This window comes from Ranitomeya imitator, chromosome 5 (genome assembly GCF_032444005.1).
Source record: "Ranitomeya imitator isolate aRanImi1 chromosome 5, aRanImi1.pri, whole genome shotgun sequence".
NCBI classification, from domain to species: Eukaryota; Metazoa; Chordata; class Amphibia; order Anura; family Dendrobatidae; genus Ranitomeya; species Ranitomeya imitator.
In genome coordinates this window covers 475,117,937-475,142,831 of record NC_091286.1, presented here as the reverse complement: position 1 = coordinate 475,142,831, position 24,895 = coordinate 475,117,937, and the positions used below count along the sequence as shown (strand labels likewise).

At 46.2% G+C, this 24,895-nt stretch overlaps 1 protein-coding gene across 2 annotated transcripts; it reads right to left on the bottom strand.

Annotated features, from left to right (window-relative positions):
* Positions 1 to 653: 653 nt before the first annotated feature.
* On the bottom strand, positions 654 to 24,405 carry EIF5A2 (eukaryotic translation initiation factor 5A2). 2 transcript variants are annotated; one of them, XM_069727332.1, is made up of 5 exons: positions 24,256 to 24,405; positions 20,233 to 20,418; positions 20,040 to 20,144; positions 2,015 to 2,146; positions 654 to 1,603 (listed from the first exon to the last, which is right to left on the bottom strand). In XM_069727332.1, the coding sequence occupies exons 2-5, from the start codon at positions 20,395 to 20,397 to the stop codon at positions 1,541 to 1,543; spliced, it is 465 nt and encodes a 154-aa protein (XP_069583433.1). In that variant the 5' UTR covers positions 20,398 to 20,418; positions 24,256 to 24,405; the 3' UTR covers positions 654 to 1,540. The 2 variants fall into 2 exon arrangements, with proteins under 2 accessions (XP_069583433.1, XP_069583434.1); XM_069727333.1 differs by having other exon boundaries at positions 24,124 to 24,263.
* Positions 24,406 to 24,895: the final 490 nt, after the last annotated feature.

The following is a 24,895-nucleotide window of genomic DNA, read 5'->3' as shown; positions in this document are numbered from 1 at the left end:
TTTTAGATTTTCACCCTTCTTCCACTATCCTGTTATTTCTATTATTCAATTAACTTGCTATTTGTGCAAATTGTCAAGTCAATGACAGGAATGATATTTTCAAGTTAAGGACAGAAGAGCAGAACACTTTCAGGTATCAGGGACCATGACAAACCCCACTAGCAATGCATGCAAGGTATGTTTGTATGAGCAGCAGTAACAAGACAATCCATCTGCTTGCTCAGAATCTACTCGGGGAAGAACATTGGAAAGTCATTTACAATAAACCCCGTTTCCCACCACCAAGTTGAGATTTGCAGCTGTGGCTGCAGGGGTAAATGGCTTTGTAGTAACCACATTTGTGATTGTGAAGTATAACTATGTTCATGTCCCAGTGGCCCTGCCTAATCTGTGCACCTGAACACTTAGTCAGAAAATGCACAGTAAGCCAAACACATCACCCACCCAAAGCTCAGACAATTCAGAAGTGATACCCTACAGTCCCTTAAAAGGCCATGGACAAATACATTTGAAAAACATGTGATGCAAATTTTAAAATTGATTTTATGAGGGTTGTTTGGGTTAATGCAACTCAAATTGCATTTCTAGTATCCACATTTGTATTACAAGAAGCAAGAACATTTTAAAGAAATCACACTGGAAGCACCGCAAAATCAATTCCTGGGAAGGTCTTTACTATGTTTAATATTTCAAGATAAATACAATAAAAGAAAAAAAAGCAACTGAACTGCATTTTTCTATTTTTATTTTTTTTTTTCAGTCTGATGACAAAGGCCTCGAGTGAAAATCTGTAGCATTGACAACTCTAATCCTCATTTTGTGCCATGTTTGCCTGCTATGTAGCATCACCAAACATACCAAGTGCCTGTCTAGACTGTAGGCAGGCTTTGACACCATTTGTTTTTAATAAGGTTACAATATGCAGCCAACATGTTGGCAGAGAATACAGAGGTAATACAATTTACTTGCACATGGCCACCAGGATTAATTTTTTTATTTTAATAAGGAAGGGCAGGAGACAGAGCATCAACTGGCATTTCTAAATCACTCACATTTCTTCTGTCCAAGCGATATACTTGGCACTTTGTGTTTCAGTCTAACATGCAATAGATTTAATATTCTAAGTCGTCTTGTTCTACATATTAGTAAGGTATAGACAGCTCTGCGTCGTTACATCTGCTTTATTAAATTACCTTTAGAATTCCAGGTGCTTCCCCCAGGTGAACTAAAAGCCTGATTTAAACTATGCATCATGGACAAACTGATGCAGAATACCTCATTCAGAGAGTCACTTCATTGGACCCTCAAATTAACACCTCTAGGAATGTGAAAGGTAACTCAAGAAATTTCTGCAGTGCAGTGATTTGGAAATTACCAGTTTACCTGCATAACCAAATTAGAATCCAGCAGTATTTGCAAACAAGTCAAGTCAAAAAGAAATGAGGTTTTCGTGAAGGCCATAGCTTTGGTGACAATCAGAACCAAATTTAAGATCTGTTTATCTTGACCTGAGCAGATTGCTCGAGCCGGGGATCCCTGTTTATTTGGTCATGGCCTTGATGGCTACCGCACATTCTTCATTCATTGCATACAAGACTGAGACCTACAAAATAAAAAAGTGCAATGTTAGAATAGGACTACAATATTTCAGTCATATTGGGCGCAGGGGGGAAATTTGCATGGACTTGCTACATTACATGGTGGCATAGCGCTTGGCATGAACTTTGTACACATCCTCTGGATTAATTCTCACAAAATCAAACTCCTTACTTTATACCCATTTGTATCCTTGGAAATCATTGCCCTTCTCAGGGCAAGATGCTGTATTGCTTATGCTGCCATTGTACAGCGCAAGTTTGAAAAGGCCATCAACTCGTAGTGGAAACAATCCAAGCAGCCTTTACAAATTGGGCTCAATGTTGACCAAGTCTAATCATTGAGAGCTTTCACCACGAGGGATGCCCACGTTTGTCATTTTCCCTTCACCCCAAACCTAGTATAAAATACCCCTTACCATAATTTCCTCTCCTGCTTCAAATTTAGTTTCTATTTCCTTTCCCAGGTCTCCTTCTGGCAGCTTAAGGTCATCGCGAACATCACCACTGTCAGTCAGCAGAGACAGGTATTTATCATTAATACCAATCAGCTAGATGTGTGGGGGAAAAAAAATAAATTAGAAATTACACATTTACTGGACAGATGTCATTTCTTGACACAAGTAAAGGATGCACATGCTACTAGCTGTATAGCCACACCAGTCTTTTGCAAAACCTTTTCTAACACGCGTTAAGGTTAACAGAGTACAGATTTATTTTCTTATCAAAGACCTGACCAATAGAGCAACACTGCTACATTATTGCTGGATCCAGCTTGTTTGACAACTGTAGCTTAAAAGGGAACCAGTCACCATGAAAACGCAGTTCAAAGTGAATGATACTTCTACAAAAGGTCCAGTAGGCAGTCCCATCAGTGATTGACAGCTATGCCTGTATTCATACTAGTACAAGGAAAGTTGCCAGTCACCGATTCAACTGCCCACTGGACAGGAGAAAAAAAAAAAAAAAGAAAAAAAAGTGCAGAAGAGCCAGAGAATTAAGAAAAAACAAATACTGTATTCTCACAAAACTAAGCATTCATTTATTTTAACCCCTTCCCGACCTTTGACGCCACGTAGGCGTCATGAAAGTCGGTGCCATTCCGACCCATGACGCCTATGCGGCGTCATGGAAAGATCGCGTCCCTGCAGATCGGGTGAAAGGGTTAACTCCCATTTCACCCGATCTGCAGGGACAGGGGGAGTGGTAGTTTAGCCCAGGGGGGGTGGCTTCACCCCCTCGTGGCTACGATCGCTCTGATTGGCTGTTGAAAGTGAAACTGCCAATCAGAGCGATTTGTAATATTTCACCCATTATAACGGGTGAAATATTACAATCCAGCCATGGCCGATGCTGAAATATCATCGGCCATGGCTGGAAATACTAGTGTGCCCCCACCCCACCCCTCCGATCGCCCCCCCAGCCCTCCGATCTGGCCGGTACACTGCTCCGGCTCCCCTCCGTCCAGTGCTCCGCTCCCCCCCGGGCTCTTGTCCGCTCACCCCCGTGCTCCAATCACCCACCCGTGCTCCAATCACCCCCCCTGCACTCCGATCCACCCCCCCCCGCTCCATTCCAGCCCCCCCGTGCTCCATTCCACCCCTCCCGTGCTCCGTTCCACCCCTCCCGCACTCCGATTTCCCCCCCCCCCCCCCCCGTGGTCCCCCCCCACCCCATCATACTTACCGATCCAGCCGGGGTCCCGTCCGTCTTCTCCCTGGGCGCCGCCATCTTCCAAAATGGCGGGCGCATGCGCAGTGCGCCCGCCGAATCTGCTGGCCGGCAGATTCGTTCCAAAGTGCATTTTGATCACTGAGATATAATCTCAGTGATCAAAATAAAAATAAAAAAAATAATAAATGACCCCCCCCCCCCCCCCCTTTGTCACCCCCATAGGTAGGGACAATAAAAAAATAAAGACATTTTTTTTTTCCACTAATGTTAGAATAGGGCTAGGGTTAGGGCTAGGGTTAGGGCTAGGGTTAGGGCTAGGGTTAGGGCTAGGGTTAGGGCTAGGGTTAGGGCTAGGGCTAGGGTTAGGGCTAGGGTTAGGGCTAGGGTTAGGGCTAGGGTTAGGGCTAGGGTTAGGGCTAGGGTTAGGGCTAGGGTTAGGGCTAGGGTTAGGGCTAGGGTTAGGGCTAGGGTTAGGGCTAGGGTTAGGGCTAGGGTTAGGGCTAGGGTTAGGGCTAGGGTTAGGGCTAGGGTTAGGGCTAGGGTTAGGGCTAGGGTTAGGGCTAGGGTTAGGGCTAGGGTTAGGGCTAGGGTTAGGGCTAGGGTTAGGGCTAGGGCTAGGGCTAGGGCTAGGGCTAGGGTTAGGGCTAGGGTTAGGGCTAGGGTTAGGGCTAGGGTTAGGGCTAGGGTTAGGGCTAGGGTTAGGGCTAGGGCTAGGGTTAGGGCTAGGGTTAGGGCTAGGGTTAGGGCTAGGGTTAGGGCTAGGGTTAGGGCTAGGGCTAGGGTTAGGGCATGTGCACACGTATTCTGGTCCTCTGCGGATTTTTCCGCTGCGGATTTGATAAATCCGCAGTGCTAAACCGCTGCGGATTTATGGCGGATTTACCGCGGTTTTTCTGCGCATTTCACTGCGGTATTACAACTGCGATTTTCTATTTGAGCAGTTGTAAAACCGCTGCGGAATCCGCACAAAGAAGTGACATGCTGCGGAATCTAAACCGCTGCGTTTCCGTGCAGTTTTTCCGCAGCATGGGCACAGCGATTTTTGTTTCCCGTAGGTTTACATTGAACTGTAAACTCATGGGAAACTGCTGCGGATCCGCAGCGTTTTCCGCAGCGTGTGCACATACCTTTAGAATTAGGCTATGTGCACACGGTGCGGATTTGGCTGCGGATTCGCAGCAGTGTTCCATCAGGTTTACAGTACCATGTAAACATATGGAAACCAAATCCGCTGTGCCCATGGTGCAGAAAATACCATGCGGAAACGCTGCGTTGTATTTTCCGCAGCATGTCAATTCTTTGTGCGGATTCCGCAGCGTTTTACACCTGTTCCTCAATAGGAATCCGCAGGTGAAATCCGCACAAAAAACACTGGAAATCCGCAGGTAAAACGCAGTGCCTTTTACCCGCGGATTTTTCAAAAATGATGCGAAAATATCTCACACGAATCCGCAACGTGGGCACATAGCCTTAGGGTTAGGGTTGGAATTAGGGTTGTGGTTATGGTTAGGGGTGTGTTGGGGTTAGGGTTGTGTTTAGGGTTATGGCTACAGTTGGGATTAGGGTTAGGGGTGTGTTGGGGTTAGTGTTGGAGGTAGAATTGAGGGGTTACCACTGTTTAGGCACATCAGGGGTCTCCAAACGCAACATGGCGCCACCATTGATTCCAGCCAATCTCGTATTCAAAAAGTCAAATGGTGCTCCCTCACTTCCGAGCCCTGACGTGTGCCCAAACAGTGGTTTACCCCCACATATGGGGTACCAGCATACTCAGGACAAACTGCGCAACAATTACTGGGGTCCAATTTCTCCTGTTACCCTTGTGAATCAAAAAAAATGCTTGCTAAAACAATTTTTGAGGAAAGAAAAATGATTTTTTATTTTCACGGCTCTGCGTTGTAAACGTCTGTGAAGCACTTGGGGGTTCAAAGTGCTCACCACATATCTAGATAAGTTCCTTGGGGGGTCTAATTTCTAAAATGGGGTCACTTGTGGGGGTTTCTACTGTTTAGGCACACCAGGGGCTCTGCAAACGCAACGTGACACCCGCAGACCATTCCATCAAAGTCTGCATTTCAAAAGTCACTACTTCCCTTCTGAGCCCCGACGTGTGCCCAAACAGTGGTTTACCCCCACTCATGGGGTATCAGCGTACTCAGGAGAAACTGGACAACAACTTTTGGGGTCCAATTTCTCCTGTAACCCTTGGGAAAATAAAAAATTCTGGGCTAAATAATTATTTTTGAGGAAAGAAAACGTATTTATTATTTTCACGGCTCTGCATTATAAACTTCTATGAAGCACTTGGGGGTTCAAAGTGCTCACCACACATCTAGATTAGTTCCTTTGGGGGTCTAGTTTCCAAAATGGGGTCATTTCTGGGGGATCTCCAATGTTTAGGCACACAGGGGCTCTCCAAACGTGACATGGTGTCCGCTAATGATTGGAGCCAATTTTCCATTTAAAAAGCCAAATGGCGTGCCATCCCTTCCGAGCCCTGCCGTGCGCCCAAACAGTGGTTTACCCCCACATATTGGGTATCTGCGTACTCAGGACAAACAGGACAACAATATTTGGGGTCCAATTTCTCCTATTATCCTTGGCAAAATAGGAAATTCCAGGCTAAAAAATCATTTTTGAGGAAAGAAAAATTATTTTTTATTTTCATGGCTCTGCGTTATAAACTTCTGTGAAGCACCTGGGGGTTTAAAGTGCTCAATATGCATCTAGACAAGTTCCTTGGGGGGGTCTAGTTTCCAAAATGGGGTCACTTGTGGGGGAGCTCCAATGTTTAGGCACACAGGGGCTCTCCAAACGCGACATGGTGTCCGCTAACAATTGGAGCTAATTTTCCATTCAAAAAGTCAAATGGCGCGCCTTCCCTTCCGAGCCCTGCCGAGTGCCCAAACAGTGGTTTACCCCCACATATGAGGTATCGACGTACTCGGGAGAAATTGCCCAACAAATTTTATGATCCATTTTACCCTACTGCCCATGTGAAAATGAAAAAATTGAGGCGAAAAGAATTTTTTTGTGAAAAAAAAGTACTTTTTCATTTTTACAGATCAATTTGTGAAGCACCTGAGGGTTTAAAGTGCTCACTAGGCATCTAAATAAGTTCCTTGGGGGGTCTAGTTTCCAAAATGGGGTCACTTGTGGGGGAGCGCCAATGTTTAGGCACACAGGAGCTCTCCAAACGCGACATGGTGTCCGCTAAAGAGTGGAGCCAATTTTTGATTCAAAAAGTCAAATGGCGCTCCTTCCCTTCCAAGCCCTGCCGTGCGCCCAAACAGTGGTTTACCCCCACATATGAGGTATCAGCGTACTCAGGACAAATTGGACAACAACTTTCGTGGTTCAGTTTCTCCTTTTACCATTGGGAAAATAAAAAAATTGTTGCTAAAAGATAATTTTTGTGACTAAAAAGTTAAATGTTCATTTTTTCCTTCCATGTTGCTTCTGCTGCTGTGAAGCACCTGAAGGGTTAATAAACTTCTTGAATGTGGTTTTGAGTACCTTGAGGGGTGCAGTTTTTAGAATGGTGTCACTTTTGGGTATTTTCAGCCATATAGACCCCTCAAACTGACTTCAAATGTGAGGTGGTCCCTAAAAAAAATGGTTTTGTAAATTTCGTTGTAAAAATGAGAAATCGCTGGTCAAATTTTAACCCTTATAACTTCCTAACAAAAAAAAATTTTGTTTCCAAAATTGTGCTGATGTAAAGTAAACATGTGGGAAATGTTATTTATTAACTATTTTGTGTCACATATCTCTCTGGTTTAACAGAATAAAAATTCAAAATGTGAAAATTGCGAAATTTTCGCCAAATTTCCGTTTTTATCACAAATAAACGCAGAATTTATTGACCTAAATTTACCACTAACATGAAGCCCAATATGTCACGAAAAAACAATCTCAGAACCACTAGGATCCGTTGAAGCGTTCCTGAGTTATTACCTCATAAAGGGACACTGGTCAGAATTGCAAAAAACGGCAAGGTCTTTAAGGTCAAAATAGGCTGGGTCATGAAGGGGTTAACCAAATCCAATATCCTAGAGATGTAGATATAGCTATATATAGAGATATAGATCTACTATATAATTATCTAAGGGTCACTTCCGTCTTTCTGTCTGTGTCACATTCATTGGTCGCAGCCTCTGTCATGAAATCCAAATCGCTGATTGGTCTCGCCAGCGGCCCGTCATGGCTGCCACAACCAATCAGCGACGGCCACAGTCCGATTAGTCCCTCCCCTGCAGTCAGTGCCCGCTCCATACTCCCTGCAGTCACCGCTCACAAGGGTTAATGCCAGCGGTAACGGACCGCGTTATGCCGCGGGTAACTCACTGTTACCACCGCTATTAACCCTGTGTGACCAAGTTTTTACTATTAATGCTGCCTATGCAGCGTCAATAGTAAGAACATCTGTTAAAAATAAAAAGATTATATACGCTCACCTTTCGCGACGCTCCTGTGACAAGGATGGTATGGGAGAAGGACCTGCCATGAAGTCACGGTCATGTGACCAAACTACAAGGGGCCCTCGGAAGGTGAGTATATGTTTATTTTTTAACCTGTGACATACGTGGCACTGTGCAATATACTACGTGGACATGCATATTCTAGAATACCCGATGCGCTAGAATCGGGCCACCATCTAGTAATGGGAGATTATATATAAATAGGAGAGAGATATCTATCTCCTATTTATATATAATCTCCCATTACTAGATGGTGGCCCGATTCGAACGCATTGGGTATTCTAGAATATGCATGTCCACGTAGTATATTGCCCAGCGACGTAGTATATTGCCCAGTCACGTATGTCACAGGTTAAAAAATAAACCACTCACCTAACGATCCGAGGGCCCCTTGCAGTTCTAACATACTCACCATTCTGGTCGCTGCTCCTCAGCGTCCCGTCTCTCCGCCTTCTGGGATCCAACGGCGCTGTGCCGATGGGCGCGCGGCTGCCGCCATTTTGCGTTCCCAGGATGCATTGCGAAGTTACCCAGATGACTTAGCGGTCTCACGAGACTGCTAGATCTTCTGGGTAATTTCACAATGCATCGCTGGGAAAGGACGATGGCAGCAGGCGTGAGCGGCTCAGTGGACAACGGAGGGCGAGTATAGCAGGTTTTTTGTTACTATTTTTAACATTACTTTTTCTTTTTTGTACTATTGATGCCGCATAGGCAGCATCAATAGTAAAAGGTTGGGGACACAGGGTTAATAGCGGTGGTAATGGAGTGCATTACCCGCAGCATAATGCGGTCCGTTACCGCCGGCATTAACCCTGTGTTAGCAGTGACCGGAGGAGAGTATGCGGGTGCCGGGCAGTGACTGCGGGGAGTAAGGAGCGGCCATTTTCTTCCAGACTGTGCCTGTTGCTGATTGGTTGCGGCAGCAATGACAGGCAGCTGGCGAGACCAATCAGCGAATGAATAACCGTGACAGAAAGGACAGACTGAAGTGACCCTTAGACAATTATATAGTAAGCCACGTAGTATATTGCCCAGCCACGTAGTATACAGCACAGAGCCATGTATGCAACAGGTTAAAAAATAAAAAATAAGCATATACTCACCTTTGAGGGCCCCTTGTAGTCCTGTCGCCTGTGTGCGGTGCACGTGGCAGCTTCCGGTCCCAGGGTTGGTATGAGCGCAGGACCTGTGATGACGTCATGGTCACATGACCGCGACGTCATGGCAGGTCCTTCTCGCATAGCATCCTTAGCACCGGAACCTGCCGCTTGCACTGCCGAGGACAGGACGCGACGGAGGGTGAGAATAACTTTTTTTATTATTCTTATTTGTAACATTAGATCTTTTTACTATTAATGCTGCATAAGCACCATCAATAGTAAAAAAGTTGGTCACACAGGGTTAATAGCTGCGTAACCGGAGTGCGTTACACCACGCTCTGGTAAAGCTGGCATTAACCCCTTGTGAGGGCTGACTTGATGACTGGAGGGGAGTATGGAGCGGGCACTGACTGCGGGGAGGAAAGAGCGGCCATATTGCTGCCGGACTGTGGCAGTCGCTGATTTGGTCGTGGCAAAACGCCCACGACCAATCAGCGACTTGGATTCCATGACAGAGGCTGCGACCAATGAATATCCGTGACAGACAGAAATACAGAAGTGACCCTTAGACAATTATATAGTAGATATATAGATATACCGTATATACTCGAGTATAAGCCGACCCGAGTATAAGCCGACCCCCCTAATTTTGCCACAAAAAAAACTGAGAAAACTTATTGAGTATAAGCCTAGGGTAGAAAATGCAGCAGCTACCGGTAAATGTCAAAAATAGATGCCAATAAAAGTAAAATTGAGACATCAGTAGGTTACGTGTTTTTGAATATCCATATTGAATCAGGAGCCCCATATAATGCTGCATAAAGGTTGATGGCCCCATGCGATACCCCACACATTGTGGCCCCATACGATGCTCCACACATTTGCCCCATATGCTGTTGCTGTGATTAAAAAAAAAACAAAAAAAAAAAAACACACAAACATACTCCCCTCTCTTCGCTCAGGCCCCCGGGGGCACTTGCGATATTCACCTTCTTCATCCCACCGTTGCGCGCTGCAGTCTTCCATCCTCTGCATTGACTGTTCAGGCAGAGGGCGGCGCGCACACTAATCTTGTCATCACGCCCTCTGACCTGAACAGTAAGTGCAGAGGATGGAAGACAGCAGTGCGCAGCGGTGGAACGAGGAAGTAGACCATCGCGCAATGCTCATTTCCCCCAATATACTCACCTGCTCCCAGCGCGGTCCCTGGCAGCGTCTCACTGTCAGATGGTCTCCGGGAGCATCTTCCTGGGTTCAGCGGTCACGTACCGCTCATTACAGAAATGAATATGCATCCATATACATTACTTTAATGAGCAGTACCACATGACTGCTGAACACAGGAAGAGCTGCCCGGAGACCATGGGACATGCAGGGACAGCGCCAGGAGCAGGCGAGTATGTCACCGCGCTGCTCCCCCCCCCCCACTGACTGACTCGAGTATAAGCTGAGAGGTAGGTTGGTGTGTGTATAATTTTATTTTATTTAAACACAAAGGTGGTTATGATTTACCCAAGTAGATGCAGACAGATACAAGCCTATGTAAGAAAACACTGCAGAGCTACAGAGCATGGCAGGCTATGCTATTCATTATTGTAAGGTATCCATCCAAATGCAAACATGTCAAAATGACAGTGAAAAAAAATTCTGATGTTAAACCATGTAGACAGCTCATAATATAGCAGCCTCTTCCAAGAGTGGTTTATTTTTTATTTTTTTGGGGTGGGGGAGGGGATGTACACAGAAGCAGGTGCTACAAGTAGTACAAGTACTCCCTTTTGAATCCATATCTAGATTTGGCTCAAAAATCCCAACCCGTTTCCAAAAAAAAAACCTGTATAGCCACCGTGATAGCTGTCCTGACAAGTTGAGCATTTGGTTTCTGAAATCCAAGTACTTGCAGTACAACCATTTCCAAGTTAAACCATTGAAACCTTGCATGTTTGAAAGCACATTATGCGCTTATCAAGTTTTTCACCGCCTCCTTTTACGTATTTTCAAAAAGCATAGAAAATTGTCACAATAGCAATGAGACAGTCAGCTTTAAATGTATAGTTCATTTTAACAAATCAGAAAACGTTGGAAAATCCAGCATCAATAACTGCTGTACGCCATGCTCATCTCAAACTTTGGTTGTCGCTCTAGTGTAATCCACTACCCACAGACCTCACTGTAACTATGAGTGGAACTGAGGACACCCATTCCAGTGATGTGTATAGGCAAACTGTGGCAACCACGTGCAAGGTTTCCATCTAGCCATCCAGAGCAGCACCCACTTTCCGCTCCACTTTGCCAAATGATGCTCAGATGCTTTAATGGGGTAGCCCAACATTAGATGTCTCTAAAGCCACCAGCACAGACCTGATTAGACTGGCCCAAAAGAAGCTTGCACAAACATTAGCCAAAACTGTTTAACGGGATCCAATTAAACCTTAAAAAGATGTTTTCTGCTCATTTTTAAAGTTAATGGGGTTTATCATTAACAAAACTAGTCCTCAAAAGCTGCTCTCTGCGATGCTCTAGTTTGGGTTTTGGCTGCAGCAGTGACATGAACTAGTCACATTACCAATACACCCAATAGCTGAGCTCAGCAGATTCAGATAGAGTGCAGTGATGGGCTGCAGTGGTGAGGTGCACTGTAATCACGTCACTACTGCAGCTAAAGCCAGCTGTAGGAGTGGCAGAAAGCTGATGCAGATGCAGGGAGGGTTAGTACCCGTTGTGTTACTTTACATGTGTAAAACTTGTGACCAGTTCTGTTGGAGGTTGTCAGTAGTGGACAACTCTCAATCCGTATGTTTGCCCCCAGTAACGCAAAACGTATACTCCTCTCCAGTGGCAGCACTGGCTCTCCCGGGTCACACGTCACTTGGTGCTGCTCTCACTTCCTCCAGATATACGATTTGTGCAAAAGCAGGGAGAATAAAGTGCCACCGACTGGCCACAGGGACCGCATGACAGGTTCATGCGAGCTCCGGGAGAATAGGCAGAGGGAACAGTAACAGCATCGGATTTGAGTACAAGTTATTTTACTGGAGGCAAACCTAGGGATTGAGAAAGTTTTGAGAGTAGTGGACAACTACTTGAAATCCTTTATTACGGTAGTATGTAAACCTGATTATTGCAAGCTGAAAAAGGCAATGACAACCTAACCCTCGTGTCAGTCAGTGCTTCTCTGGCAGGGCTCAAATGGTTAACATGTACAACACCCCACATATAAACGTTAAAGATCACAGAAAACCACCATTTATACAAAGTACATGCTAGCCACCAAAACCTCAAACAGGGGTGCTGACTGAATGGGGTTATTGGAGTCAAACTAGAAACAACATTATCCATAATACAAAAGCTCTCACTACCAGATATGTCCAAGACAAATTGTCACCAATACCGCAGAGGGGGAAATACAGCGGAATATTCTGATGTTACATGTCACTAATCTCATGTCTCTATGGAGACATTCATTAACCCAAGGGTGGTTTGCACGTTAATGACCAGGCCAATTTTTACAATTCTGACCACTGTCCCTTTATGAGGTTATAACTCTGGAACGCTTCAACGGATCCCAGTGAATCTGACATTGTTTTCTCGTGACATATTGTACTTCATGACAATGGTAAAAATTCTTTGATAGTACCTGCGTTTATTTGTGAAAAAACGGAAATTTGGCGAAAATTATGAAAATTTCACAACTTTGAATTTTTATGCAATTAAATCAGAGATGTGTCACAAAATACTTAAGTAACATTTCCCACATGTCTACTTTACATCAGCACAATTTTGGAACCAATTTTTTTTTGTTAGGGAGTTATAAGGGTTAAAAGTTGACCAGCAATTTCTAATTTTTACAACACTTTTTGGGGACCACATCTCATTTGAAGTCATTTTGAGGGCGTCTATGATAGAATGGTGTCACACTTGGGTATTTTCTAAAAACTACACCCCTCAAGGTGCTCAAAACCACATTCAAGATGTTAATTAACCCTTCTGGTGCTTCACAGGAATTTTTGGAATGTTTAAATAAAAATGAACATTTATTCACTAAATTTACTTCAGCTCCAATTTGTTTTATTTTACCAAGGGTAACAGGAGAAAATGGACCCCAAAAGTTGTTGTACAATTTGTCCTGAGTACGCTGATACTGATATGTGGGGGTAAACCACTATTTGGGCGCATGGCAGAGCTCAGAAGGGAAGGAGCGCTGTTTGACTTTTCAATGCAAAATTGACAGGAATTGAGATGGGACACCATGTTGCGTTTGGAGAGCCCCTGATGTGCCTAAACATTGAAACCACCCACAAGTGACACCATTTCCCCTTAACTTATCTAGATGTTTTGTGAGAGCTTTGAGCCCCCAAGTGTTTCACTACAGTTCACTGCAGAGCCGTGAAAATAAATCTTATTTTTCCCCCCACAAAAATTTGTCCTGAATACGCTAATACCCAGTATGTGGGGGGGGGGTCGGGGGGAACCACCGTTTGGGTGCATGGCAGAGCTCGGAAGGGAAGGAGCGCCATTTGGAATGCAGACTTAGATGGATTGGTCTTCAGGCATCACGTTGCATTTGCAGAGCCCCTCATGTAACTAAACAGTAGAAACCCCCCACAAGTGACCCCATATTGCAAAGAAGACCCCCTAAGGAACTCATCTAGATGTGTTTTGAGAGCTGTGAACCCCCAAGTGTTTCACTACAGTTTATAACGCAGAGCTGTGAAAATAAAAAAATAAAAAAAATCTTTCCACAAAAATTTAGCCCCCAGTTTTGTATTTTCCTCAAGGGTAACAAGAGAAATTGGACCCCAAAAGTTGTCCAATGTGTCCCAAGTACGCTGATACCCCAAATTTTGGGGTAAACCCGTTTGGGCACACGGGAGAGCTCGGAAGGGAAGGAGCACTTTTACTTTTACAACGCAGAATTGGCTGGAATTTTGATCGGATGCCATGTCGTGTTTGGAGAGCCCCTGATGTGCCGGATCAGTGGAAACCCCCAATTCTAACTGAAACCCTATCCCAAACACACCCCTAACCCTAATCTCAAGGGTAACCCTAACCACACCCCTAACCCCAATCCCAACCGTAAATGTAATCCTAACCCCAACTGTAGCCAACCCCAAAATAGAAATATTTTTTATTTTTTAATTTTTCCCTAACTAAGGGGGTGATGAAGGAAGGGAAGGGGGGGTTGATTTACTTTTATAGCGGGTTTATCGGATTTTTATGATTGGCAGCCGTCACACACTAAAAGACTATTGCAAAAAATATTTTTCTCATTACCACATTTTGAGAGCTATAATTTTTCCATATTTTGGTTTAGTGTCATGTGAGGTCTTGTTTTTGGCGGGACGAGTTGATGTTTTTATTGGTAACATTTTCGGGCACGTGACTTTTTTGATCGCTTTTTATTCCGATTTTTGTGAGGCAGAATGACCCAAAACCAGCTATTCATGAATTTCTTTTGGGGAGGAGGGTGTATATACCGTTCCGCGTTAGGTAAAATGGATAAAGCAGTTTTATTCTTCGGGCCAGTATGATTACAGCGATACCTCATTTATATCTTTTTTTATGTTTTGGCGCTTTTATACAATAAAAACTTATAGAAAAAATTATTTTTGCATTGCTTTATTCTGAGGACTAACTTATTTTTTCACTGATGAAGCTGTATGGTGGCTCGTTTGTTGCGGGACAAGATGACGTTTTCAGCGGTACCATGGTTATTTATATCCATCTTTTTGATCGCGTGTTATTCCACTTTTTGTTCGGCGGTATGATAAAGCGTTTGCCTTTTTTACGGTGTTCACTGAAGGGGTTAACTAGTGGGACAGTTTTATAGGACTGGTCGTTATGGACGCAGCTATACTAAATGTGTACTATTGTTTTTTTTATTTAGATAAAGGAATGTATTTATTGGAACTTTTTTTATTATTTATTTAGGAATTTATTTTTTTTTTTTCACACATGTAAAAAATAAAAAAGTATTTATTTTTTTAACTTTACTTTGCCCCAGGGGGGGGCATCACATTTTATTGACAGATCGCTGATCTGACACTTTGCTGTGCACTGTTTCAGATCAGCGATCACACAGGCACAGCAGGGACGCTCACCAGCGCTTGGTCTGAGCAGGCGCTGGTAAGCCACCTCCCTGCAGGACCCAGACGCAGCCCTGCAGCCATTGTGGATCCGGGCCTGCAGGGAGGAGGTAAGACAGGGAAGCACGCAGGGAGCCTTCTCCCTGCGCGATGCTTCCCTACACCGCCGGAACACTGCGATCATGTTTGATCGCAGTGTCCGGGGGTTAATGTGCCGGGGGTGGTCCATGACCGCTCCTGGCACATAGTGTCAGATGTCAGCCGACACCCGGCGCGCTCCCCCCGTGAACACAGTTGATCGCTCTGGATGTACTATTCCGTCCTTGGGAAGTAAGGCCCACCCCACATGGATGGAATAGTACGTCCAATAACAGAAATGGGTTAAAGCATTTTATACCCAGGGCTGTGAAGTCTGAATCTGTATCCATTTTGGTTGAATGGGTATAAACTAGACCAACTACAACAATATATAAAGTGTACAGTAGTATAATGCAGGATGTGCTGTGTTTTCATAAGAATGTATGAAAGCTATGTAATGTCCTACAAATGTCTGTTCTGTTCCTGATGGAGGGATCTCAACCTTTAGTGGAGATGAATCTGTGCTGCACTTTATATCCATGCTCCGTATTGACCTGTGCTGTGGGGTCTGAGTCAGAAGTACCAGGAGTTGGAGGTTTGGCTTACAGACTCACAGTCCTGTTAACAGCAAAAAGTCTATGCAATCAAGAAATTGCAAAGCTTTCTTACAGCTATCCGATGTAGCCACTGGCAGCATAAGGTGCCCTGAACACCTCAGATAGCAGTGCCCCATCTGTCCATATCCACTTTGTTCAGCTGAATGCATGTGCTGTATTTGGGAGACTGAGGGAAACAGCTGCCAGACAACTCTGGCAGGGAAGTATCCCTCAGGAAAAAGGGAGCTGGTAATTCATCATTCCCATGTAAGCTCTTACAACATCACTTGTTAGACCTGCAAGGCCTCCATACACATTAGTCAGCCTTCTCCAATAAACTAGACAGGATTGACCAACTAAAATTGTGAAGGGGCTGAAAGTTAAACTGACAAATAGCTGACCTTTGACCAGTTCTATTGGGATCTAGAATAAGGACCATGTGAAGATCAGCCTTTAGCTTCTCAGCACTGCTATATAAGCAATATGCACTTTATAATGACAAAAAAGGTCCATGTTTGTAATGAATACAATTCAGTTCTAAGGACCACATATGCGGATATTAGTGGCTATAACCCAAATAATAAAGGCTTGTACCCCGTTATGGTAGTAATTTTCCACTTCACAATTAATGTTACTGGCATGTTAAAGGGATCCTGTCAGCAGGATTGTGCACAGTAGCCTACACAGTGAGGTTGGCGCTAGTGATGAGCGAATAAACTTGTTACTCGAGATTTCTCGAGCACGCTCGGGTGTCAGTATTTTTTAGTGCTCGGAGATTTAGTTTTTTTATTGCCGCAGCTGAATGAATTACATCTGATTGCCAGCATAAGTACATATGGGGGTAGCCTGGTTGCCAGTGAATCCCTACATGTACTTATGCTGGCTAACAGATGTAAATCATTCAGCTGCGGCAATAAAAAAAAAAAAAAAAAAATCTCCAAGCACTAAAATATACTCAGGACACTCGAGTAACAAGTATATTCGCTCATCACTAATAATCACATGTTTACTGTGTTAATATGCTTCAGTTTATCCATAGTATAAAAAAAAAAAAAAAAATAAGCATCCACCACATGCACCGTAGCAGCTGTGTATATAGTGGTGATCCGATAGCTGCTACTGCGCGGGTGCGGGCATCACCATCTTGATAGAGAACAGAAAAAATTTCCTCCTCCAACATGCTGCCGCCCATGCGCAGGAGCAGCTCACGGCTATCGCAGATAGCTGCCACTGCGCAGGTGGCGCAATTTTGGAGGAGGAATTTTTTCTATAGCAAGATGGTGCCACCTGCACAATAGCAGTTATTGGATGACCTCTATATACATAGATTGCTGCAACTGCGCAGATGTAGTGGATGCCATGTACATTTTTCTACCTAATCAGAGCACCACATTAAGACTCAATTCCTGTAAAGCACCTGAAGAGTTAATAAACTACCTGACTGCAGTTTTCAATATGTCTGGGAGTGCGGTTTTTAAAAGTTTTTATCACGTTTGGGGGTTTCCCAATATATGAGACCCCTAAAGTCACTTCAAACATGGATAAGTCCCTAAAAAAAAAAAAATGTTGTAAATTTCCTTGAAAAAAAAATAAAAATTGCTGCTACATTTTTAATCCTCCTAAAATGCTAACAAAATAAAATTAACATTTTACAAATGGTGCAGATGTTAAGCAGACATGTGGGAAATGTTATTTATTAATGGTTTGCTGTGGTATGACTATCTGACTTAACCCCTTCATGACCTTGGGATTTTTCGTTTTTCCGTGTTTGTTTTTCACTCCCCTCCTTCCCAGAGCCATAACTTTTATTTTTCCGTCAATTTGACCATGTGAGGGCTTATTTTTCGCGGGACGAGTTGTACTTTTGAATGACATCATTGGTTTTAGCATGTCGTGTACTAGAAAACGGGAAAAAAATTCCAAGTGTGGTGAAATTGCAAAAAAAGTGCAGTCCCACACTTTTGTTTGGCTTTTTTTGCTAGGTTCACTAAATGCTAAAACTGACCTGCCATTATGATTCTCCAGGTCAGTACGAGTTCATAGACACCTAACATGACTAGGTTATTTTTTACTCAAGTGGTGAAAAAAAATTCCAAACTTTGCTAAAAAAAAAAAAAAAAAACACAATTGCGCCATTTTCCGATACTCGTAGCGTATCCATTTTTCATGATCTGGGGTCGGTTCAGGGCTCATTTTTTGCGTGCCGAGATTACGTTTTTAATGATAGCATTTTGGTGCAGATACGTTCTTTTGATCACCCGTTATTGCAATTTACTGCAATGTCACGGCGACCAAAAAAAACTAATTCTGGCGTTTCTATTTTTTTTTATCGCTACACCGTTTAGCGATCAGGTTAATGCTTTTTTAGTTGATAGATCGGGCGATTCTGAACGCGGCGATACCAAATATGTGTAGATTTGATTTTTTTTATTGATTTATTTTGATTGGGGCGAAAGGGGGGTGATTTAAACTTTTACATTTTTACTTTTGCCATGCTTCAATAGCCTCCATGGGAGGCTAAAAGCAGGCACAGCACGATCGGCTCTGCCACAGAGCAGCGATCTGATGTTCGCTGCTATGTAGCAGAAAATCAGGTGTGCTGTGAGCGCCGACCACAGGGTGGTGCTCACAGCTGCCGGGGATCAGTAACCATAGAGGTCTCAAGGACCTCTATGGTTAAAATACTGAAGCATCGCCGACCTCCGATCATGTGACGGGGGTCGGCGATGCAGTCATTTCCGGCCGGATGCGGTAGTTAAATGCTGCCGTCTGCGTTTGACAGCGGCATTTAACTAGTTAATAGGCACTGGCAGATCGCGTTTCTGCCCGCGCCTATTACGGGCATATGTCAGCTGTTCAAAACAGCTGACATGTCCCGGCTTTGATGCGGGTTCACCGCCGGAGCCCGCATCAAAGCGGGGCTTCTGACCTCGGACGTACTATTCCGTCCGAGGTCAGAAAGGGGTTAAAGGGATAATCATTCTAAGTTTGAAAATTGCTAATTTTTTTACATTTTTCTAAAATTTGATATTTTTATAAATAAACAAAACATTGACCTAAATTTGCCATTATAAAGTATAATGTGTCACAAAAAAAAAAACTCAAAATCACTGGGATTTGTTGAAGCGTTGCAGAGTTAATACCACATAAAGTGACACTGGTCAGATTTCAAAAATTTGGCTCCGTCACTTAGGCTACTTTCACACTAGCGTTAACTGCAATCCGTCAATGCGTCGTTTTGCAGAAAAAACGCATCCTGCAAAAGTGCTTGCAGGATGCGTTTTTCCCCATAGACTTGTATTGACGCATTGCGACGGATTGCCACACGTCGCATCCGTCGTGCGACGGATGCGTCGTGCTTTGGCGGACCGTCGGGAGCAAAAAACGCTACATGTAACTTTTTTGCTCCTGACTGACCGCTTTTTCCGACCGCGCATGCGCAGCCGTTACTCTGCCCCCCACCTACCAATGGGGTAGCGGATGCGCCGGAGAAATGCATCCGCCTCCGTTGTGCAGTGCGTTAAACGCTAGCGTCGGAATCTCTGCCCGACGCATTGCGACAGGGAGATTCCGACGCTAGTGTGAAAGTAGCCTAAGGGGTTAAACCCTTATTTATTGTATAAAATAGGTGTGGACCTGTAGCATGTTTTTTGGTTGGCGGTCATTTAATAACCAGTTCACACAAGCACATCACATGCGTGCTGTTCAGCAATATCGCTCAGTACACATAGGCCGCCTTGGTTCTAGGTGGTGGAGATCCTGTTTACACAGGACAATGTGCTGCCAAGAAGTATGACCTTATAGGTACAACCATTTGCTTGTTGGTCGGCAGCCTACATACACTGCACAAATATTGTGATATGAGTTCTTAGGCCTCTTTCACACTTCAGTCTTGTCTCACGTCGAAATATGTCAATTTTTGAAAATGCAGGATCCTGCAAAAAAAATTTGAAGGATCCTGCATTTTCCCATAGACTTGTATTAGCGACAGATTGTGATGGATGGCCATCCGTTTCATCCATCGTGCACTGGTTCCGTCAGAAAATAGAGGTCCGTCATGGAGAGAAAACGTTCAGAGGAATGTTTTTTCTGCAAGTCGGAAAATCGGTCAGCGACGGTTCCTGCACGGTCCATTGTCGGCTATAATGGAAACCTATGGACACAGGATCCGTCGCTGACCGTCACACACAGGAATCCAGGGACGCATCACGTTTTTTCCCCTCCGAGTATGCCCGGAAGGATTTTCAAGTCCAGAAGAAGTCTCTCTCTCTCATTACAGAATGCTGTAGATAAGCCCCTAATGGCGGTGGCCAAAGCTTATAAGGCCAAAATTAGGTGACAGATTCCCTTTAAGAAAACTCATTCCCAATAACCAAGCAGTCCAAGTGTCTCTTTAGGACAAAGTATACTGGAGATATTACATTACCTGGTAATCATGTCTCTTAATATTTGGGACGTCCATGTTGTGGGTAGAAGGGCAGATATCTTCATACTTCTTACCAGTGAAGATATCTATACCAACAAGGTGAACCTTTAGGGGAAAACAAAAAAATTGGCTCTGCTCATATTCTATTAATGCAAACTACTGAAGAGTTAATTTTTCATGTGCATCTTATTACCTTGGCATGACCATGCTTGCCAGTCTTGGAAGTTGACATCTCAACAATCTTGCATGGACGTGATTTCAGAACCACAAACCCGTTCTTGCGCAGGGCAGAGCACTGCATGGGGAAAGTGCTGGAAGCCCCGGCATCTCCAGTGGTGAAATCGATCTCATCTGCCATATTGGTGGGTGTCTACGAGTACTGAGGAAATAATACAGGTTAGGACGCCAGCACGTGTGTAGTGATCCATGCACTCAGAGCTTGTATACCAAGGGTTATGTGTCCACACCAATATACAGTACATCGGTTAGGACTAATACATAGTGAACTGCCACCCGTGTAGTGGTCTATGCAATCAGGACTGACTATAGGTTACACTCCACAGATACAAATAAGAACACAGCCAATGTTGACCTGTCTCCCATGTAGGGGTCCCTGCAGCCAGTGTTGGGAGCATGTAAACCAGGGGTCCCCAACTCCAGGCCTCGAGGGCCGCCAACAGTGCAGGTTTTCGGGATTTCTTTAGTATTGCATCGGTGGTAATGTGATCATCTGCACAGGTGAGGATTCCAACCCCTGTGCAATACTAAGGAAATCCTGAAAACCTGCACTGTTGGCGGCCCTCGAGGCCTGGAGTTGGGGACCACTGATGTAAACTGTAGTATATAGTACAGGGTAGGACACCCCGCTCTGCCCCCTCTGTGGTGGTTCCTGCAGTCAGGACAAATCTATAGTTGTGGGAGTAGTATATAATAGAAGCAAGGACACCATGCTATGTCCCTCTGTGGTGGGAGTAGTATATATTACAGATTAGGACACCACTTTCCCCTCTGTGGTGGGAGTAGTATATAGTACAGATTAGGACACCCTACTCTGCCCCTCTGTGATGGGAGTAGTATATATTACAGATTAGGACTCCCCGCTCTGCCCCCTCTGTGATGGGAGTAGTATATATTACAGATTAGGACTCCCCGCTCTGCCCCCTCTGTGGTGGTCCCTGCAGTCAGGACCGATCTATAGTTGTGGGAGTAGTATACAGTACAGGTTAGGTCACCCCACTCTGCCCCTCTGTGGTGAGAGCTATATAGTGCAGGTTAGATCACCCCTCTCTGGTGGGAGTAGTGCATATTAGAGGCTAGGACACCCTGCTCTGCCCCCTCTGTGGTGTGATTAGTATATAGTACAGGTTAGGACACCCCACTCTGCCGGTAGCAGTATATAGTAGAGGAAAGGACACCCCACTCTGTGGTGGTAATATATAGTACAGGATAGGACACCCCTCTCTGCTCCTTTTGTGGTGAGAGTAGTATATAGTACAGGTTAGAGCACCCCTCCCTGGTGGGAATAGTGTATAGTAGAGGCTAGGACACCCCGCTCTGCTCCCTCTGTGGTGGGAGTAGTATATAGTACAGGTTAGGACACCCCATCCTGCCCCTCTGTGGTGTGAGTAGTATATAGTACAGGCTAGGACACCCCACTCTGCCCCTCTGTGGTGGGAGTAGTATATAGTACAGGTTAGGACACCCCACTCTGCCCCTCTGTGGTGGGAGTAGTATATAGTGAAGGCTAGTACACCCCACTCTGCCCCTCTGTGGTGGGAGTAGTATATAGTAGAGGCTAGGACACCCCGCTCTGCCCCCTCTGTGGAGGGAGTAGTATATAGTACAGGCTAGTACACCCCACTCTGCCCCTCTGTGGTGGGAGTAGTATATAGTACACCCCACTCTGCCCCTGTGGTGGGAGTAGTATATAGTACAGGCTAGGACACCCCACTCTGGTGGGAGTAGTATCTAGTACAGGCTAGGGCACCCCACTCAGCCCCCAGTGGTGGGAGTAGTATATAGTACAGGCTAGGACTCCTGGCCCTGCCCCCTCTGTGGTGGGAGTAGTATATAGTACAGGCTAGGACACCCCACTCTGCCCCTCTGTGGTGGGTGCAGTATATAGTACAGGCTAGGACCCCCCGCCCTGCCCCTCTGTGGTGGGAGTAGTATATAGTACAGGCTAGGACACCCCACTCTGCCCCCTCTGTGGTGGGAGTAGTATATAGTACAGGCTAGGACACCCCACTCTGCCCCCTCTGTGGTGGGAGTAGTATATAGTACAGGCTAGGACACCCCACTCTGGTGGGAGTAGTATCTAGTACAGGCTAGGGCACCCCACTCAGCCCCCTCTGTGGTGGGAGTAGTATATAGTACAGGCTAGGACTCCCGGCCCTGCCCCCTCTGTGGTGGGAGTAGTATATAGTACAGGCTAGGACACCCCACTCTGCCCCTCTGTGGTGGGTGCAGTATATAGTACAGGCTAGGACCCCCCGCCCTGCCCCTCTGTGGTGGGAGTAGTATATAGTACAGGCTAGGACACCCCACTCTGCCCCCTCTGTGGTGGGAGTAGTATATAGTACAGGCTAGGACACCCCCACCCTGCCCCTCTGTGGTGGGAGTAGTATATAGTACAGGCTAGGACCTCCCACCCTGCCCCTCTGTGGTGGGAGTAGTATATAGTACAGGCTAGGACCTCCCACCCTGCCCCTCTGTGGTGGGAGTAGTATATAGTACAGGCTAGGACCCCCCGCCCTGCCCCTCTGTGGTGGGAGTAGTATATAGTACAGGCTAGGACACCCCACTCTGCCCCCTCTGTGGTGGGAGTAGTATATAGTACAGGCTAGGACACCCCACTCTGGTGGGAGTAGTATCTAGTACAGGCTAGGGCACCCCACTCAGCCCCCTCTGTGGTGGGAGTAGTATATAGTACAGGCTAGGACCCCCCGCCCTGCCCCTCTGTGGTGGGAGTAGTATATAGTACAGGCTAGGACACCCCACTCTGCCCCCTCTGTGGTGGGAGTAGTATATAGTACAGGCTAGGACACCCCCACCCTGCCCCTCTGTGGTGGGAGTAGTATATAGTACAGGCTAGGACCTCCCACCCTGCCCCTCTGTGGTGGGAGTAGTATATAGTACAGGCTAGGACCTCCCACCCTGCCCCTCTGTGGTGGGAGTAGTATATAGTACAGGCTAGGACCCCCCGCCCTGCCCCTCTGTGGTGGGAGTAGTATCTAGTACAGGCTAGGACACCCCACTCTGCCCCTCTGTGGTGGGTGCAGTATATAGTACAGGCTAGGACACCCCACTCTGCCCCCTCTGTGGTGGGAGTAGTATATAGTACAGGATAGGACACCCCACTCTGCCCCCTCTGTGGTGGGTGCAGTATATAGTACAGGCTAGGACACCCCACTCTGCCCCTCTGTGGTGGGTGCAGTATATAGTACAGGCTAGGACACCCCACTCTGCCCCTCTGTGGTGGGTGCAGTATATAGTACAGGCTAGGACACCCCACTCTGCCCCCTCTGTGGTGGGTGCAGTATATAGTACAGGCTAGGACACCCCACTCTGCCCCCTCTGTGGTGGGAGTAGTATATCGTACAGGCTAGGACACCCTACTCTGCCCCTGCAGTCAGGACTGACACAGCTCCCGCCATTGAGCACACATGTACCCCTCTATGGCAGCCTCCCTCCCCCTCGAAGACCGCGTTGCCTTCTGTCCACGTGTGAGTACCGACCGCCCTAGGAAACGGAAGCCGCCTGCACGGTGCCAGAGCTGGCCCTCCCCGGCATCGCCCAGCCGTGTCGGCATGGAGCGTCCCCTCCCCCAGCCGGGATGACTCTGCTCTCCACAGGCCTGGCGGACATGGCGGCCTCACACAGCTGGATCACACGGGGAGAAGCAGCTGTGCGGAGCCGCCAGGCGCATCCCCAGTTTCAGCCTCAGTCTGAGGCCGCAGCCAACCCACCACCGCACCCGCCATTCGTCCACCCTCCGCACAGCCTGAGGACAGCATGGCGCGGTCCGGCCTGGAGCTCCCGCCAGACCGAGGAGCTCTGTCCCCGCCCGAGGCAGCCTACTCACCACCAGAGAATTAACCTCGACGCTAGCCTGTGCCCGCCACGTCCGCCCGGCCAGTCTCCTGCACAAGCGTACAAGGCCGCCTACACCGCCTGATTACACGAGAACCCAGGCGCCATGCTATCCCTTCCTTACCTTCCAACAAAAAAAAGGAACGTCACTGCGCAAACGCGCCCAATTTCACTGCGGCAGCCCGGGAGAGGCGGGACTAACAGAGGCTTCACCCAGCGCGGCCCCTCCGCTTCCGTTTTTAAGGAGGGAGGGACTTGATTCTCTCTAGGACTCGCTTATAGGATAGGTGGAGCCTTACCATGAAGATCCGGCGCGGATGCACACACGCGAACTGGGCACGCAATGCGTCAGCGCTATGGCGTGGTGTCTGCGCTCACAGAGCTGGGGGGCGGCCAGACAGGAGGGCTCCGAGGGAGGCATAGGGTCGTGCAGCAGTGTGGTGTGCAGTTGCCCGGCCGGGCGTGCAATGCCGTGCATGCCCCACTGGCTGGCCTGTCCGCAGGTTACCACAAACAGAGGCGCTCCCACAGAAACAACGTTGCCTATAGGCAGGGAAACTTCGCCAGTCTTTATCTTTCTTAAAGGGATAGCTATCAAAAGTGACCTTTTATTTAAAGGGAACCTGTCAGCAGGATTGTGCAGAGTAACTCACAGTGTCCGGTCAGCGCCGTTATACTGATTAAAATGATACCTAGGTGATGAAATCTGTCTTGTGGTTGTTGTTTAATCTTTATTTTCAGGTAATCTTTATATATAGTGCTAA